Source organism: Tachysurus vachellii, chromosome 3 (assembly GCF_030014155.1).
Source record: "Tachysurus vachellii isolate PV-2020 chromosome 3, HZAU_Pvac_v1, whole genome shotgun sequence".
Classification (NCBI taxonomy): domain Eukaryota; kingdom Metazoa; phylum Chordata; class Actinopteri; order Siluriformes; family Bagridae; genus Tachysurus; species Tachysurus vachellii.
In genome coordinates, this window is record NC_083462.1 from 6,376,290 (window position 1) to 6,395,142 (window position 18,853).

The 18,853-nt window shown below is 40.1% G+C and overlaps 1 protein-coding gene across 1 annotated transcript; it reads left to right on the forward strand.

The window, feature by feature from the left end:
• The first annotated feature begins 3,147 nt into the window (after positions 1–3,147).
• Positions 3,148–18,718, forward strand: col28a1a (collagen, type XXVIII, alpha 1a). The gene is made up of 32 exons (XM_060864809.1): positions 3,148–3,209; positions 3,571–3,689; positions 5,151–5,707; positions 6,715–6,735; positions 6,826–6,885; positions 7,365–7,418; positions 7,514–7,558; positions 8,930–8,974; positions 9,063–9,107; positions 10,979–11,032; positions 11,117–11,185; positions 11,284–11,352; positions 11,593–11,661; positions 11,934–12,002; positions 12,713–12,781; positions 12,855–12,923; positions 13,866–13,934; positions 14,372–14,443; positions 14,840–14,908; positions 15,041–15,112; positions 15,520–15,588; positions 15,796–15,864; positions 15,963–16,031; positions 16,212–16,280; positions 16,366–16,434; positions 16,525–16,662; positions 16,886–16,966; positions 17,189–17,224; positions 17,356–17,392; positions 17,472–17,527; positions 17,626–17,842; positions 18,546–18,718. The coding sequence occupies exons 2-32, from the start codon at positions 3,572–3,574 to the stop codon at positions 18,716–18,718; spliced, it is 2,778 nt and encodes a 925-aa protein (XP_060720792.1). The 5' UTR covers positions 3,148–3,209; position 3,571.
• Positions 18,719–18,853: the final 135 nt, after the last annotated feature.

Sequence of the window (18,853 nt, forward strand, 5' to 3'; positions counted from 1 at the left end):
GTACTGTTGTGACATGAGAACTCACAGTATGATCAGCACCTGTTTTGGTTTCAGAGTGCATTTCACCTTCCTACCTACAAACACAACATACCCCCACTGCTCCACTACACCCACTTGCCCTGCCATGCCTACCGCACCCAATCGCCCCACCCTCCCAATCCCAACGTAACTGCTCTGCCCAGCCTACAGCGACCAACATGCCCCACCTGGCATACCCTGCCCACCCGTCCCTCACTACCTGCACCTCGCCCACCATCCACTCACCCCAGACCGTCACAAAAGGCACATAACTTTCAGAACTTTTTTAGGTCAAAATTATGAATGCAGTATAACATTATAACATGTTATATAAGTATTTGTAATCCTATAAACACATATTCAAAAGTCATCATACATAGAACCCTGTATAATGACCTACTGTATGGACACATTCATAGCTGTTTCTATTCCCCCCTCATTATGTAGAAAAAAAAAGATAGAAAAAATTATTTTATGTTTTTCTTTTATAGAATTATTTACCGTCTTTCACTCTCACAAATTACTATTAAACTCACCTTGACATAATATTTCCTTTCATTTAATTATAAGAGGTAGAAAATGAATGAATGAATAATTATTCTCCTATAGAGTTTTAGTTTTTTACTCCTTTTCTGAAGTGCTGTACATAACACATGAAATGTTCTGCAGTATATAATAATTAATAATAAAGATATTATAAAGCGTATGTAATTAAATTGTAATTTATGAGACAAATGAGATAAAAGCCCGTGAGTGTTGGTACCTCCACCATGTCTGGACCTGCAGCATGGCAGCTGTCTGGCTTCAGGCCACTTCTTATCTCTCCTGTCAGAAACACACTGCTGTCCATCACCAGGAGAAGGGCAGGAACCCGACCCGTACCGTCCTGCTCCAACACACAATGACTTATTTACATTACGCTACAGACGACACGTTAATCAGATAATTATGTTGCTGTTGTTAGATCAAGAGAGAGACAAATAACACACATCTTATGAGGATTAACATCTTGTATCACAATTCTACATCTGCACCAGGTGATTTATATCATACAGCGTGATGGATTTAGGTTTTTTTTCCTCCAAGATGTTCTTAATGAGATTTAGAAGAGCGTCAAACACCAGGCAGACATCCACCGTATAAAAAAGCCATAATAATAAGATAAACTAGAACGTACATTTCCTGAAGAAAATGTGAATGGTGCTTGCACGTGGCAAATCCCGGAGGCTAGTCGAGACGAGCATGTGACGTCATCTGAATACTCTTGAGGAAGTTTTCCTCATTGTGCTGTGTTTTGATATGTCACATGTCCATATTGTGCTAATTTTTTATTTTCACGTGACATCACGTGACATCACATGATGTCATCAAAATATACGTGAGGAAGTTCCCCTCATTGTTCTGAGTGTTTTGATATGTCACATGTCTATGTTGTAAAAAGTTTTTTGATTTTGCATATTTTAGGGGCGGGGCTGCGGCAAAACCGAAAGGCCAGTCGGTACACCAATATAAAAGTTTGTTCAGAGTATCACCCTAAAGGAGCTGGCCGAGTTTGGTGTAGATAGTTCAAAAGTTTGCCGAGTTATAAACCTCCAAAGTTTATAATGGGAGTCTATGGGAAAAAAGGCCAATTTGAGACCCGGTACCGAAGTACTGGTACTCGGATCCCTTATAAAAGTCATAGCACACCTCTCCTCAATGAGCGGTCGATTTGACACCTCATTCATGGGTCTAGGACAAAAGCTGCGGGACAAGTTACACGCCGAAGTTTTGTCCGGCACAATAGTAATAATGTTGCTTTGCAAGCACTCTCTCTCATCTTCTACCGCTTTATCCGAACTACCTCGGGTCACGGGGAGCCTGCGCCTATCTCAGGCGTCATCGGGCATCAAGGCAGGATACACCCTGGACGGAGTGCCAACCCATCACAGGGCACACACACACTCTCATTCACTCACACCTCACACACTACAGAAATGCCAATCAACCTACCATGCATGTCTTTGGACCGGGGGAGGAAACCGGAGTACCCGGAGGAAACCCCCGAGGCACGGGGAGAACATGCAAACTCCACACACACAAGGTGGAGGTGGGAATCGAACCCCGACCCTGGAGGTGTGAGGTGAACGTGCTAACCACTAAGCCACCGTGCCCCCTGCTTTGCAAGCACCATTATTAAAAAGAAGATTAGAGCATTAATTAATGATGTTTTTTTTAAACTAATATAAAATTCGTTCCATACTCCAACTTTGAATCATTTTCGCATCATATTTTATTTCAGCTTGAACAACGACACATTTATTCTGTTTGGTCTGTAAGATTTATGGATGATTATTGGTGATTTGTCACAGGCTTAAATTAAAACGTTATTATCAGGACTCAACATAATCTTAAGCTAATAATAAACAAATCAACACGCGCACTGTGTTTTCTTCCTTTTTCCTGCATGCTTATATAAAACCTCAGTACTTAACACCGTGTAACCCAAACAGATCATTAATAAAATGATTAAAATTTTAATAAAAAATTAAAAATAAAAGCGTGGCTGTTTGCTGTGTCTTCGTCAATGTGATGAATTAAGTATTCAATTCGATTCGATTTTATTTGTATAGCGCTCTTAACAATGGACATTCACTCAAAGCAGCTTTACAGAACATAAGAAACTTTAATATTATACAAAGATTAATATTATACAAAAGTTCAAGATTAATATTAGATTTATATTTAAATGTGTTTGTATTTATCCCTAATGAACGAGCCTGAGGTGACTGAGGTGACTGTGGTGAGGAAAAACTCCTTTAGATGGAAGAGGAAGAAACCTTGAGAGGAACCAGACTCAAAAGTGAACCTCATCCTCATTTGGGTGACACTTGAAGGTGTGATTATAAACTGTTATAAACACCAGAGAGTGTTATAATGAATAATGTCCTTTCTACAGTCGGATACAGACTGATAATTGTGTATTGATGAGGAGATTGTTGTCCTCAAAGACCACATGGAATTGGAAAGTAGAGGTACACCAGTACACCAGTACACCAGTAGAGGACAGTAAAAACTGTATACTCACAGAGAAGTGAAGACGATACACGATACACAGTGTTAGAGGTACTCCGTCTCTCTCAGCACACACACACACTCCACTGGATCTTAACATTACAGAACAAACATAATAATAATACTGGACATTTAAGGTAAGTGTTTTATAAATCCTGTATTAGCAATAGCTTTGTGTGTGTGTGTGTGTGTGTGTGTGTGTGTGTGTGTGTGTGTGTGTGTGTGTTCTCCTTTACACTCTGTTTTATTAACTCTTTACACTTACATCTTTACTGGAACTCTTGTAACCGTTTAAATGATTATAGAAAAGCAAGGCTGCATTTCAAAGCATTTGGGATTGTTGGTGTATTCAGTATAATTTAAAAAAAGTTTGGGATGGAAAGTTGAAGGTGTATCTAAAGGGCAGGAAAGATGAATGAGTTGAGGGACTATGGCTTGGTCTGTAGGTTGCATCTGTGTGTGTGTGTGTGTGTGTGTGTGTGTGTGTGTGTGTGTCAGGATGCAGCATGGTGTGGTGCTGTGTGTCCTCCTGCTGCTGATCTTCTCTGGGAGAGGTCTGAGTGGACAGAAGAGCAGACAGAAAATAAACAACCTAGAGGTCCGAAATGAAGCAAAAGGTAAAAATAAATATATTATAAATATGACATACAGTACATTCCATTAAGCTTTTGATTTACAGTATTTATGATTTATTATTTCTTATATTGTTCCCTTAACTCATATAATGTGGATGCATGTGTCCAAAAGTTTGTGCACCCCTGACCATCATACTCATTTCCTGGATGAAGATCTCACTCCAGATTTATTTCTCTTCTCTGTTATAAGAAGCTCCACTCTTCTCTTCTCTTCTCTTCTCTTCTCTTCTCTTCTCTTCTCTTCTCTTCTCTTCTCTTCTCTTCTCTTCTCTTCTCCTTTCTTCTCTTCTCTTCTCTTCTCTTCTCTTCTCTTCTCCTTTCTTCTCTTATCTTCTCTTCTCCTTTCTTCTCTCCTCTTCTCTTCTCTTCTCTTCTCTTCTCTTCTCTTCTCTTCTCTTCTCTTCTCTTCTCCTTTCTTCTCTTATCTTCTCTTCTCCTTTCTTCTCTCCTCTTCTCTTCTCTTCTCTTCTCCTATCTTCTCTTCTCTTCTCTTCTCTTCTCTTCTCTTCTCCTTTCTTCTCTTCTCTTCTCTTCTCTTCTCTTCTCTTCTCTTCTCCTTTCATCTCTTCTCTTCTCCTTTCTTCTCTCCTCTTCTCTTCTCTTCTCTTCTCTTCTCTTCTCTTCTCTTCTCCTTTCTTCTCCTCTCTTCTCTTCTCTTCTCCTTTCTTCTCTTCTCTTCTCTTCTCTTCTCTTCTCTTCTCTTCTCTTCTTCAAAGTCTTCCCACTAGACGTTAGAGCACGGCTGTGCAGATTTGCTCATACACAAGATTATTAGTGAGATCAGACTCTGATGTTCAGGATGTTGATGAGACTCCAGTTCCAGTTCAGAGTCAGAGTCAGGGCTCTGTACAGGACACTCCAGTGAGTCAGGGCTCTGTACAGGACACTCCAGTGAGTCAGGGCTCTGTACAGGACACTCCAGTGAGTCAGGGCTCTGTACAGGACACTCCAGTGAGTCAGGGCTCTGTACAGGACACTCCAGTGAGTCAGGGCTCTGTACAGGACACTCCAGTGAGTCAGGGCTCTGTACAGGACACTCCAGTGAGTCAGGGCTCTGTACAGGACACTCCAGTGAGTCAGGGCTCTGTACAGGACACTCCAGTGAGTCAGGGCTCTGTACAGGACACTCCAGTGAGTCAGGGCTCTGTACAGGACACTCCAGTGAGTCAGGGCTCTGTACAGGACACTCCAGTGAGTCAGGGCTCTGTACAGGACACTCCAGTGAAGGGAAAATGTAAAACTTTAACATACAGAGACATTCTTTGCTATTGGCTAGTTCTTCATACTTTGTGGTAATTTTTAAAAAGAAGAAATGTATATGAGTGTGATGAGATGGATGTGATGATCATCACATACTTTTTTCCATTTTTGTGTTTGCTTTTTAATACGAATGCTCAATTCTCTTTCTTCGAGTGCTCAATCCTCTTTCTCTTTCCTCTGAAGCACTGATTTGTCCAGTGGAGGTCGCGTTCCTGATGGACAGCTCTGAGAATGACAAGACTCTTCTGTTTGAGAAGCAGCGCAGCTTCGTTCAGCGCTTTAGCACCAGGTTTTCTCTGATGCACGTTCCCAGCTGGAGTGTACGTGTGCGTTTGGCCGTGTTGCAGTACAGCAGCACCGTCTCACTGGAGCACAACTTCCATGACTGGCAGGATGTGGATGTCTTCCAAAGACGTGTGTTGTCCATGACCCGCATTGGTCATGGCACATATTTGGCCTATGCCATCTCGAACGCCACGCATCTCTTTACTCAGGAGACGGCCGACAGCAGTGTGCGTATCGCCCTGCTGATGACGGATGGAGTGGATCACCCACGCAGCCCCAGCGCCATTGCTGCTGCCACAGATGCCAAAAACAACAACATACAAGTGTTCGTCATCGGTCTGACACCAGACAGGCAGAGCGATACCAGGCTGAGGTCCATCGCCAGTCCTCCAGCACAGCAGCACGTTTTCAGCCTTGAGGATCCTCGGCTGGATGAGAGACTTTTCAGAGAGTTGGTTAGTGAATCCAGATAATTAATAAAATCACAAAGCCAAACACTGTCAAAACACTGATATCTTATTATACCTTTATGATCATAATGTCGACTGACAGATTTTAATCAAGCAGATGCCACACTTTTAAATCAAATTGGTAGCTGATTAAAAGTTCCACACTGTTAAAAAGTGAATATGAAAGTAGACACTCAGGAATTTGTAGTGTTTCAGTATTAAGTATTTCTGTTTAAGGTAAGGGGGGCACGGTGGCTTAGTGGTTAGCACGTTCGCCTCACACCTCCAGGGTTGGGGGTTCGATTCCCGCCTCCTCCTTGTGTGTGTGGAGTTTGCATGTTCTCCCCGTGCCTCGGGGGTTTCCTCCAGGTGCTCCGGTTTCCTCCCCCGGTCCAAAGACATGCATGGTAGGTTGATTGGCATCTCTGGAAAATTGTCCGTAGTGTGTGATTGTGTGAGTGAATGAGAGTGTGTGTGTGTGTGTGTGTGTGTGTGTGTGTGTGCCCTGTGATGGGTTGGCACTCCGTCCAGGGTGTATCCTGCCTTGATGCCCGATGACGCCTGAGAGGCACAGGCTCCCCGTGACCCGAGGTAGTTCAGATAAGCGGTAGAAGACGAATGAATGTTTAATGTAAAAACACACGTCTCACACTGAAAGCTCACAGAGTCAGTGACTCATTTTAGATCAGACTCACAGCCAGAAAATTATTAATTTATCTGTCACAATGAAACAGCGTACTGGTAATAAGTTCTGGTTTTTATTTGTAAATGTTAAATAAATGTTGATAAATTGCCAAGTGTACTTGCTAACAATAGTGCAGTCTCACGTAAGTTCTAATATTTGGGAGTTACAGGATTTTACAGGTATCGAGATGTTAATATATGTTCACTGTGTAGATATATTATGTATTTGTATATTATGTATATGAGTGAGTGAGTGAGTGAGTGAGTGTATTATGTTCATTATGTTTATTCCTACGTAATAGTATTTTTTCTCCCCCTTTTCTATATAGATCACGGTTGTTAACACAGAGGTAAGTCCGAACTTTTAGAGAATGATGGCTGTACGTGATCGTGTATTATTTTAGTCTGTTAGTACTGATTATGGTTTATGTCTGTTGTAGTGTCCTCAGCTCAAGTCCTGTCTGTGTGATAAAGGAGAGAGGGGTCCTGCAGGAAACCCGGTGAGAAGACACACCACTTATCATCATCATCATCATCATCATCATCATCATCTCAAAGCAGCCTCTCCCTAAATCTTATCTAATTACTCAAATTGTATTCACTCTTTGTGAAACACAGCTATGTAACTTTAGCTCTAGTGAATTCTCAAGCAGCTCTGACAGTAGGTCAATGTGCTCGTGGTGATAACAGGAACAGGAACAGGAACTTGCATTAACATTAAATGTAACCCTAAAAGGATAAAGTAAAGTGTATAAGGTTGTTCTTCCATAAATAAAAAACTCATATTGCTGTAGTGTAAAAGGAACTGAAATGGCTATTGGAGAATAATCTACATCAAAGTGTGAACATTAACAATGTTTAGCATCAGGCTACTTCACACCATGCTGTTGTTGATTACTTTCCTATAAAATCCTAAAAATGACTGCGAGTGTTTTACTCCTTAATTATCTGCTGAAGTTTACTGACTTTTTTTTTTAAGGGGAAACCAGGACTTCCTGGCCTTCCTGGCCTTCCTGGTCTCAAAGGATCCAGAGTAAGTTCTCATTTTAGGTTCTGTTATATTTATTTATTTATTTGAGTTTACACAATTTTGCTGATACACTTCTTTCATATCTGTTGTTATTACAGGGGGCAGCTGGCTTGAACGGACGACCAGGAGTAGAAGGCCGCGAGGTGCCACATTGGGATACTCAGGATTATTTAAGTATTTTGGAGTTTTCCTCGACTCATGATGCTGTTTGTTGCTCTTGTTACAGGGAAGACCAGGAGCGAGAGGAGAAAAGGTTCATCCCTTTTATCACCTTGTCATTATGTAGCTTTGATTGTTTTGTAAGGGTTGTTTTAAAGGAGCAGTTCCTAGCCTGCATAAATTTTCACTGTGTGTCACCGGAGCTCCATTTGGAATTGTATTCTGTGTGAAAAAGAGAGAAAGACTGTACAACATGAGCACCATGAACGTGATGTTTGGTGAGAAAGAGGAGTGCGTACAAGAAAAAATCTGCCACGAGGTTATGCTTTGGCCTTAGATTGGTGTATTAACAGGATAATGACTCTAGTCCAACATCCCAAGAAATTGCAGCACAGGAATTAGTGTCAATGTGTTGAAATAATCTGTTCAGTCTCTGGATTTGAACCCTACTGAGAACCTGGAGTTGTGGACCAAGATCCAATCCTATTGAATCTCAGTGGTGTTATTAGACGCTTTGAGTCACTACACTACAGAAGAATTCAGGATCTATCTAAACAAACACAAGTGAGACCAAAACGCACCAACAACACAACAACGTCGACCATTGAATTTCTGAGTCAGATTTTGGATTTAAAAGGGAAGAAACTTTCACATGTGCAAACTCGATAATGCGGAAAAGACTTTGGCAGAACACTTCGATCAAATTTATGACCAATAATAATATTCAGAATTATATGCAATTACTAGAATATTAATTCCTTAATATACCCATCTGTATCCATCCATCTTCTATAGCGCTTATCCTACTCAAGGTCACAATGAACCTTGAGTCTATACCAAGATCGTCAGGGCAGAAGGTGAGTGACATCCTGTACAGAGGACCAACCCCATTCACAAACCCATTAACACACCTACGGACAGTTTAGAGATGCCAGTCAGTCTACAATGCATGTATTTGGACTGGGGGAGTATACTGGAGTACCAGGAGGAAACCCCTGAAGAACAGGGAGAACATGCAAGCTCACACAAACACACACACCTCCAGCACCAGAATGAACTGTTGACCCGAGGCAGGTTTGGTCCGGGGATCCATTCTGTCGATGCCAAATGCTACAAAAGAAAATTGAGAATTATCATACTGTACCATCTGATGTTTTGTCTGATCTTTATCTGTCCAGTTTGTTGTCTTCTACTGTTGAAGCCCATCTACCTCAAAGTCCAACATATTGTTGACTAACTCCTAACTAGATAAAGTCTTGAGAGATGCTTCAACACTTCTGATTCTTTCTCTCTCTCTCTCTCTCTCTCTCTCTCTCTCTCTCTCTTTCTCTCTCGCTCTCTCTCTTGTTCTGTAGGGTGAGAGAGGAGAGTCTGGAGCAGAAGGGTTTAAAGGAGCTCAGGTACGTTTTGTGGATAATTCTCTGTATCATTTTTTTAGAGCCCATACTGTAAGACGCTGAACTTTCTGTCCTCTGCTCCATTCCACAGGGTGCAGATGGACCACCAGGACCTCGTGGACCTCCCGGAGAGCAGGTGATCATCACCCTTTTAGATCAAAATGAGCCGTAAGAACATATTGTACGTTGAGTTTTAGGGGTTTAAGGTAACAAAATACCAGTATTTTCTAACTACCGTCTTATTATGTCGGCTTTGTAGAAGCCAACATTCTGTTTTCCTATTTAAGCTTAGACAAAAATTTATAAAATTTAATGCGGCCTAGAGCTTTTGAGCCACATGAACCAAATTCGGATATGTTGTAGACGCTGGTCTGAAGTTTGTTGCTATGACTTTTCTAAGCGATCTGAGTACCGGTACTTCCGGTACTGGGTCTCAAAATGGTCTTTTTTCCCATAGACTCCCATTATAAACTTTGGAGGTTTATAACTTGGCAAGCTTTCGAACTATCTACACCAAACTCGGCCAGCTCCTTTAGGGTGATACTCTGAACAAAGGTTTAAATTGGTGTACCGACTGGCCTTTCGATTGTCCTGCAGCCCCGCCCCCAATATATGCAAAATCGAAAAACTTTTTACAACATGGGCATGTGACATATCAAAACACTCAGAACAATGAGGGGAACTTCCTCATGTGTATTCTGATGATGTCACATGATGTCACGTGATGTCACGTGAAAATCAAAAATTAGCACAACATGGACATGTGACATATCAAAACATTCAGCCCAATGAGGGGAACTTCCTCAGGAGTATTCGGATGACGTCACATGCTCGTCTCCACTTGCCTCCAAATCTTTTGGCACCCTATCTTTCTGTCTACTTGCCTCCAAAAGTAACACTGACCCTTATGTCCACTCGCCTCCAAAAAGCACCGGCCTTTGCGAATACTTGCCTCGTCAAAGCCAACATCAAAGTTTGTCGCAACGAACTTTACAAATCTAGTTTATAATTGATCTGTTATGTAAGGAATTAAACACTAGCAGGTGAGCGGTTATTGGCAGATGATCAGTGATGGTGTTCCTGTTACTGGCCTGAAATTAATTATTTTCCACATCCAGAAGTGTTTCAGAAGTATTCACTGGACACTTTCACCAAAGCACTAAATAACAACAGCTTTATTGCTAAGCTCACAAATGCTAGCTAGCATGATAAAACTGGCTAGCTGAATGCTAATAACTTGCAATCTCAATACAAACCAAAGCAAATATTATTATACAGAAATGCTGTGATGTTTGAGAAGATACGGAGTATAAAGTAAAGATCCTCAGCATATTAGCTAAAACAAGCAGAAGACAAGCAAGTACTTTGTAAATGTTTCACCTCTGGTGCCGATTAAGGATTAAATCTTAGGTTGTTTATAAACAAATAACACCTACTATTTAATAACTAACAACTACTTATGTATTGAAATGTTAGCTTACGTAGCATTTGGAGATCAACCCTGAGGCTGGAGATGGAAAGCCTCAGAGCTTCAGAGCTTCATTGTGACTATGAAAGAAGTCAATTTCTGGGTGTTGTCTTTTCTCAGGGAATAATTGAATCACATGTTACACACACACACACACACACACACACACACACAGAGTAATAGCCATCATCTCCAACATTCCTCATTAAGATTATTGCAAACATTTTCATTACTTTTTTAATAAAATTGTGTGTAGTTTTGATTCTATTTGTAATTATATTTATTTATATTATAAAATATGTGAATGATGAGTTCCTTCATGGCATGAGTGTAGAGAGACAGACAGACAGACAGACAGACAGACAGACAGACAGATAGATAGATAGATAGATAGATAGATAGATAGATAGATAGATAGATAGATAGATAGATAGATAGAGAAATATTTTTTATTACATTTTAAATATGTTATAATTTTAGTGTCTTGATTTTCTATTGTGTGTGTGTGTGTGTGTGTGTGTGTGTGTGTGTGTGTTCAGGGTCCTATTGGTGGTTCTGGAGATCATGGACCAGTTGGACCTGCTGGTCCTAAGGTCAGTGTCTATACCTCCAATCTGAGGCTGTTATTATATTGAATGTAAATCATGATTGTTAAAGAGATGTTTTTGGGTCACCAGGGTGAGCGAGGACCTACTGGAGCTTCTGGTTCTCCTGGAGACCAGGGAATTGGATTTCTTGGTCTGAAGGTTAGCACAGCATTTAACCCGCACTTTATTGTTGTGTAGAGCCTCAGCATGATTAAGATACCAGATACCAGTGCCACTATTCCACATAATGTTGTTAGGGAGACAGAGGGAACCAGGGCAGTCCGGGTTCTACTGGACCTACTGGGATCGGAGAGCCAGGACCACCAGTAAGTTACGCAATCTTTCATTTCTTAAAAAAGTTTTTTATACAACAGATATAACAACTAAGAAGGACAGACTGTAACAGTCTATAAATAATGTCCCAGGATCTGCTCTAATAAACGTTCACTCACAGCGTTCTCACAACCTTTCATGTAACGTTAAAAGGGGCTCAAAGGAACAAAATGCAGTTCAATCACTTCATAACTTCCTGTTATAAACACTAAAAACTTCTTTGTATTGGAAAGGGATCACCAGGACCATCAGGACCGCCAGGATCACAAGGTTTTCCAGGCGAGGGTTTACCAGGACCCAAAGTAAGTAAACTTTCACACCAAAATCTTTATATTCTGTTTCAGCTCAAGTTATCTTACTTTTTCTCACTTTCTCACTACGGTCTATTATTTATTCTAATTTGTCCTCATTTAGAGTAAAGTGTTGACAGGAAATCACAATTTGTTTTCTATATTCATAAAAACATTAAGAAAGTATATAAATAATATCAGTTTTAAAAGAATATTATTTGAAACTATTGCTAGTCACTGAAGTCTAAAGGAGAATAAACACATCGATCTAACTCTGGTTTCAGGGGGAAAGAGGCTTTGTGGGACCAAAAGGTACCACCGGTCCTCCAGGGTTCGGCATTAAAGGTGAAAAGGTGAGAACTTTATTAATTTAACAAGATTTCTACTCGGGGGAACGGTGGCTTAGTGGTTAGCACGTTCGCCTCACACCTCCAGGGTTGGGGGTTCGATTCCCGCCTCTGCCTTGTGTGTGTGGAGTTTGCATGTTCTCCCCGTGCCTCGGGGATTTCCTCTGGGTACTCCAGTTTCCTCCCCCAGTCCAAAGACATGCATGGTAGGTTGATTGGCATCTCTGGAAAATTGTCCGTAGTGTGTGATTGCGTGAGTGAATGAGAGTGTGTGTGTGTGTGTGCCCTGTGATGGGTTGGCACTCCGTCCAGGGTGTATCCTGCCTTGATGCCTGATGACGCCTGAGATAGGCACAGGGTCCCCGTGACCCGAGGCAGTTCGGATAAGTGGTAGAAAATGAGTGAGATTTCTACTTTATTTTAAGACAGTTGTTTTTGTCCTGTAGTTTGTATGTGCTTGTGTTTGTACATCAACTGCATGTAAATTCTGACACGATGTTCTTTCATTTCTTTTCCTTTAGTTATTATTAAAAATTTCATATTAAAAAGACACAAAATATCAGCAAGGATTGTGGAACACTGGCACATCGGTTTCTGAAAGAATTTTTCATTAAAACCTGATGTTCTTACATATTATATTTATTTTAACGCTTACCAAACAATACAAATATCACATAAAGATCACATTATTTAATATAATGCTTGTTCTGCTATAGGGCAATGCTGGAGCTCCAGGACCACCAGGACCGATTGGACTTCCTGGACTTGGGATTCAGGGAGAAAAGGCAATCTATAATCTCTTGAATGTCACTTCAGCTCATGAGCAACAATAGTGATCATGTATTTCTTTAAATACAGGGTGAACATGGACCGACCGGATCACCGGGTCTTAGAGGAGTTCCTGGTGTGGGCATTTTAGGAACAAAGGTTAGTGCTGCAGACAAATATCAAGACATAACATATGACTGTTATTTTTTATTTTCTTTTTTAATTGTAAATTTTTATTTTGAGAAAGAAGAAGATAAGGGTGTGTATCACAAAAGGTTATTATTATTATTATTATTATTATTATTATTATTATTATTATTATTATTATTATTATTATTTATTTATTTTTTTAGCAGCAGCAGTAGTAATAATAGTAGTATTTATTTATTTACTTACTTATTTATTGTGTTTTGTTTCATTCATTTATTTATGGCAGAATGATCAATGCTATGTATTTGAATGTGAAATAATGTAGAGCATATAATGATCGAAGAATGTGGAAAGCCAAAAGGGACAAAAGTATGTGTGCAGATTTTGGAAATGCCACAGTGGTCGTAGGTAGGTAGGTAGGTAGATAGATAGATAGATAGATAGATAGATAGATAGATAGATAGATAGATAGATAGATAGATCGATCGATCGATCGATCGATCGATCAGTGGTTAAGGTGTTCGACTACTGATCGGAAGGTCACTGGTTCGAATCCCAGGTCCACCAAGTTGCCACTGCAGGTCCCCTGAGCAAGGAGAATAATCTACATGATTAACCCTCAATTGCTCAGGTGTATAAACTAAAATAAGAAAAATGTAAGTCACTCTGGAGTGTCTGCTAAATGCTGTAAATGTAAATGAAGATAGATAGAATTTCTGTCAAAGCTAAATAAATAGATATTATACTGCATTCCAGAGAACATTCGGCTGTATTCAAATCAGTATCACCTGAAATTTAACTAGATATTTCTCAAATTTCTTACATTTCTGTAGAATTTCATGTCTTCTATAAAAGGGTTTATGGATGTCATCTTCACATTGTACACTAAATCGTCCTGTTTGACTGATCAATGGATCTTTGAATTTAAATATCAATTACATCACTGCACAGGGGGATCAAGGCTTTCCTGGTGAACATGGACATCCAGGAGAAAGAGGCATCGGAGAACCTGGACCAAAAGTAACGTGACTTAATTCAAATACGTACCTAAATAAGAATATACAAGAAATTCATTATCGCTAACAATGCATTACATGAGAAGAATAATTAATGATACTGTTTAGTTTCTGATAAAAATTTAATCACTTACAGTCTAATTTACACCTTGGTGTAGACATGCGACAGCTTCAAAGTTAATACTTCAAAGTCATGGCCTAATGGTTAGAGAGTCTGACTCTCAAACCTAAGGTTGTGGGTTCGAGTCTCGGGCCGGCTACAACTGCGTAAATGGCTGCCCACTGCTCCGGGTGTGTGTTCACGGTGTGTGTATGTGTGTTCACTGCTGTGTGTGTGTGCACTTTGGATGGGTTAAACGCAGAGAACAAATTCTGAGAATGGGTCACCGTACTTAGCCGTATGTCACGTCACTTTTTTTTAAAATATTCTGTATGTTCCAGGGGGAGCCAGGATCAGATGGCGCTCCGGGAATTCCTGGCATCCCAGGAGAAGATGGATCTGTTGGACCCAAGGTAGGATTAGGGCTAATTTTTGGAGACAGTTTTAACCTGACAGTCGGAAACAAACAACGATGTGGGAGTAAATGAACAGATGGGATTCTGTTTTACGAGAGGTCATACTCTAAATTGACCTCCTCAGTATAAAATGTACTCATATTTAAAGTATAGTGTTACTCAAATGACCTGTGTGCATGTGAAACAAGCAATTTACTTTAACGTAAAAAATATGGACTTAAAAAGCAGATCATGTTTTCTTTCTGAAAATAATATCCAAAATAAAAGCTAGAGACGATTTTTTGGCTAAAAGTGTCTTCAAACTAAATGTAAACAAGCATTATAATCTGTTTTGTACAATAATCTTTGTATCGTATATATTGTTTGTACCTCTTGGTCAATATGGTATATTAGGGTGAGATCGGTTTACCAGGTCTGCAAGGTCCTGATGGTGCACCAGGAAAAGGAAGTCCAGGAGAAAAGGTACGAGGTTATTTGATCTGTAGAGTGAAAATGTTGGTAAAGGGAAAGATTATATATAAAAAATGTATTTAAAAGATGAAAAATAAATAAGGAGAATTACAGGGACTGTATGTGTGTGTGATGTCTCTGTAGGGCGATCAAGGTGACCGAGGGGTTCGTGGACTTTCAGGATCTCCGGGACCCGCAGGACCCCCTGGGGCAAAGGTACGTCATTGTTTAATAAATAATAAATTGTAATACTTGTCAAATCTCTAACATGCTCTAACACTTCAGGATGTGCAGTTATTGGAAAATACACCTGTATTATAGTAACAGTGACTCTGCTTTATAATGGGTCACACACAGCACTGCATCACTGATTATTCTCCAATAACATCATGTAACTGAGGGTGTTATTCCTCACTCGAAAAACAAGCTGAATACATCACAACTTTATAACTGAAATCTGGAGGAATATGTACTAAACGAGTAAACGAATCTTCTGACCAATCAGAATTGAGCTCTGTGGTATTAACAGGTTTACTGAACATGATAAGCAGCAGGATGTGTACAGATAGGGATGCTGATGTGATGATAGATGCTTGCAGATGAATTTTGGTTTATTATTTTAGGGAGAACCTGGTAGTCCAGGGATGTTGGGGATGCCAGGGCTCCCAGGATTTGGATCTCCTGGACCAAAGGTATATAAATATTAATGATATAATGATTAATGATTAATGTTTTAGTTTTCTGTTTGTTTTTGTGAATAACGAATGAGGAAAATAATATCAATAATGATGTTGTAATATCTCACTGAGAATGGATATGAACTATACAGCAGTACTGTGGGAAACTGTATATAATGTTATATTTACAGTTGGATTTCTGTGTGGTTTTTTTCTCTTCAGGGTGAGCCTGGGCCTGTGGGTCCTCAAGGTGTGGCTGGAGAGCCGGGAGTCGGTCTCCCAGGGCCAAAGGTAATAAATCGTTGGACACAAACCATGATGAAAAAATTTCAATTCAATTTCTACTGCATACATCGATGACTTTTGGGATGTTTCTGCATGGTTGTCAGGGTAACAAAGGACCATCTGGACCAGTGGGACCACAAGGGTTAGTGGGAGAAGGTCAGCCTGGGCCTCAGGTTGGTGTATATGTGTACATATACATTAAATAAACATTTAAATAAAAAGAAACAGATGCAGTGGTCAGTGCACTGAGTTCTACGTCTAACTCAGGGGTAGCTAGCTCAGGGGTTTATTTTAAAAAACATTGAAGAGATAGACAAGAAAATTCCTCATTAGGGTTTATGCCCTTAATTTAGGGACTTCCTGGATTGTCTGGAGTACCAGGAGAAATGGGATTAGAAGGTATCCGACTACCGGGAATTAAGGTAATGATCGTGTTATGTTGAATAAAAAAAAAATTTGTTCATGTCTTTTGATTAGGTTAAAATGACAGAAGCTCTGTATTGATAGGGGGACAGAGGTTCACCTGGGGTTCCTGGGCATCCTGGAACACCCGGAATTAGTCATTTAGGACCGAAGGTAAGATTTTTTAGATCCATTTAATATTTTAGACTGATATCAGAATAAAAATATTTGTTGACTCATGCCTTATCTTGGGTTTACTTCTAGGGTGCGACGGGTCAGCGAGGTTCTCCTGGTCCTCCAGGTCCACTAGGTGAGGGCATTCAGGGTCCAAAAGGACAGCCAGGCTTCCAGGGACCACCAGGCCCCAGAGGTCTCACAGGACACGGCCTTGAAGGAGAGAAGGTTCTGGAAACCCAGGATTTATTGTATAATAGAGTAACAATACAAGTTGCTGTTGCTGTGTTGGCTTGGATAATGACTGGAACACTGCAGGAAAACGTTAAAAGTCCCAGTGATGTTTTTAGTCTCAGTGGTTATTTTTATGTGGAAAACAAACAAACAAAAATCGAGCCATATACAGTAGAGACGGTTCTGGTTATATTTACTGAATGTGCTCTGGGTTCAGGGGGACAGGGGTCTGTCTGGTGAACGAGGAAGAAGAGGAGACAGCGGAGATTACGGAGCACCAGGGCAAACAGGAGCAGCGGTATTCTTACAGTTACTGTATATTTTAATATTTAATAAAAGTAAATTCATTGTAAATAATTACCTAAAAAAAAAAAAACATAGAAAAGCTATTATGGAGATAATAATTTAAGAGTTTTCACTTAAAAAGTTTTCTATATAAAACATATGATACATATAAAAATAATAATGATATGAAATATTAATATCATTAATAATTAATATAAAAATACTTTTATTTTAGGGGAAACCTGGCGAGAAGGGAGAACCTGGCCTGTCAGTACGTGCAATTTAAACTTGTGATTAATTACGTCAACTTCATTACATTAATTACACACATTTATTATATTCATTATACAGACACACAATGTCATGTGTTTCAGCCACTGATGCCTTTTATTTCTTCAACAGAGAGAAGAAGTAATCAAAATAATCAGGGAACTCTGTGGTAATACAAATGCAGCATGTCCACTAATAAAAACATTGACATATTATAAGAGTATCTAATGTTTAATAACTCTTCATAGACAGTCGGATCTGTGAGCCGGATGATGGTTTGCTGTTTAGAACAAACGGTAAACAGGTGAGAGGCGCGATCGTGTAGAGCGTGTTAGATATTCACAGGAACTAATGTTTACTCTTCTTAACGATTTCCTGGATATATTCCATCTTAATGTCCAGCCTGAAGCTCCAGGGGATTTTATACCTCCCTTTGGAGACACGTATGAAATCGAAGACAGGACGATGTCAGAGCATGAGGAGGATGTGAATGGTTTTACAGCACAGAACAGAGACAGTCTCCGGCCTCCGGACGCAACCGTGACGAGACCTCGGATTCCCGCCAGCGTCCTGTTCGACCCAGAGACCGTCTCTGCTTCATCACTCCTATCTGGAGCAGGTACACACATGTACACACACACACACACACACACACACACACACACACACTCAGACCTAATAGAATTAAGCTTAATTTGCCAGAATAAATCAAGATTAGAGTACATTAAGAACAACAATTTGGGAATGTCTGGCTTTGAAGGCGTTAATTAATCTGAAGATTTTCTTAGTTACATTTATTCGTTACAATCTTCTAACAAACACTAACATAAACTTTTACTGACTTTCTTTCAACAAATTTCCTCCCACAGTTTATCGTTATTATGTTTTTTTCCTCACATTTTATGGAGGATTAGTGGTTAAGTTTCAGCGCCCTCACTACTGAAGCGTGGGTTCGATTCCTGGCCAGTGAACCAGCCTCACATTTTAAGGTTGCACAAATAAAACCTTCTGACCAATCAGAATCAAGAATCCAACCCTCTGTATTAATACGGGTTAATTTATTCAGTGTCACATAGTGTCGTTTTAAAGCGTGACATACACCGGTAATGCTAATAAATCTTCACACAGATAGAATAGTGACAGTAACGGTTTGAGGAAGAGGAGGATAAGTTCCTATGGCGGGAAAAAAACATATAAAGAGAGAGATAAGTGATTATCAGTTCCATCATCTATAACGAGATGGTTACATCACATGACTCATCATTTGCTCCTAAATGGGATGAAATACATCTCTCTAATTCTACACACGTGTTTGTTCCCAGCTGTTGGCTGCACCGAGAGTCTCGACCCTGGGCCGTGCAGGGCCTACGAGGTGAAGTGGTACTACGATCCTTTAGCTAACGCATGCGCACAGTTCTGGTACGGAGGTTGCCAAGGCAACAACAACCGCTACGAGTCGCATCAGAGCTGCATGGATGCTTGTGTGAGAACGTGATGTGGCTCAGAATCGCTTTTAATTCAGTAAGCAGGAAAATGATTCAAAGAATCATCTCGTTCAACTGTAAAGCAGTGTGTAAATACGAACCAACACATTGTTACGACTTGTTATTAGGGAATGTGTAGAGTACTC

Bases quoted from the DNA above. Each gene is read 5' to 3' on its own strand.
- col28a1a (XM_060864809.1), top strand. From the start codon at position 3,572: ATGCAGCATGGTGTGGTGCTGTGTGTCCTCCTGCTGCTGATCTTCTCT. The intron at 11,662-11,933 runs GTAAGTAAACTT...CTCTGGTTTCAG, and splicing joins AGGGTTTACCAGGACCCAAA to GGGGAAAGAGGCTTTGTGGG. The intron at 13,935-14,371 runs GTAACGTGACTT...TGTATGTTCCAG, and splicing joins TCGGAGAACCTGGACCAAAA to GGGGAGCCAGGATCAGATGG.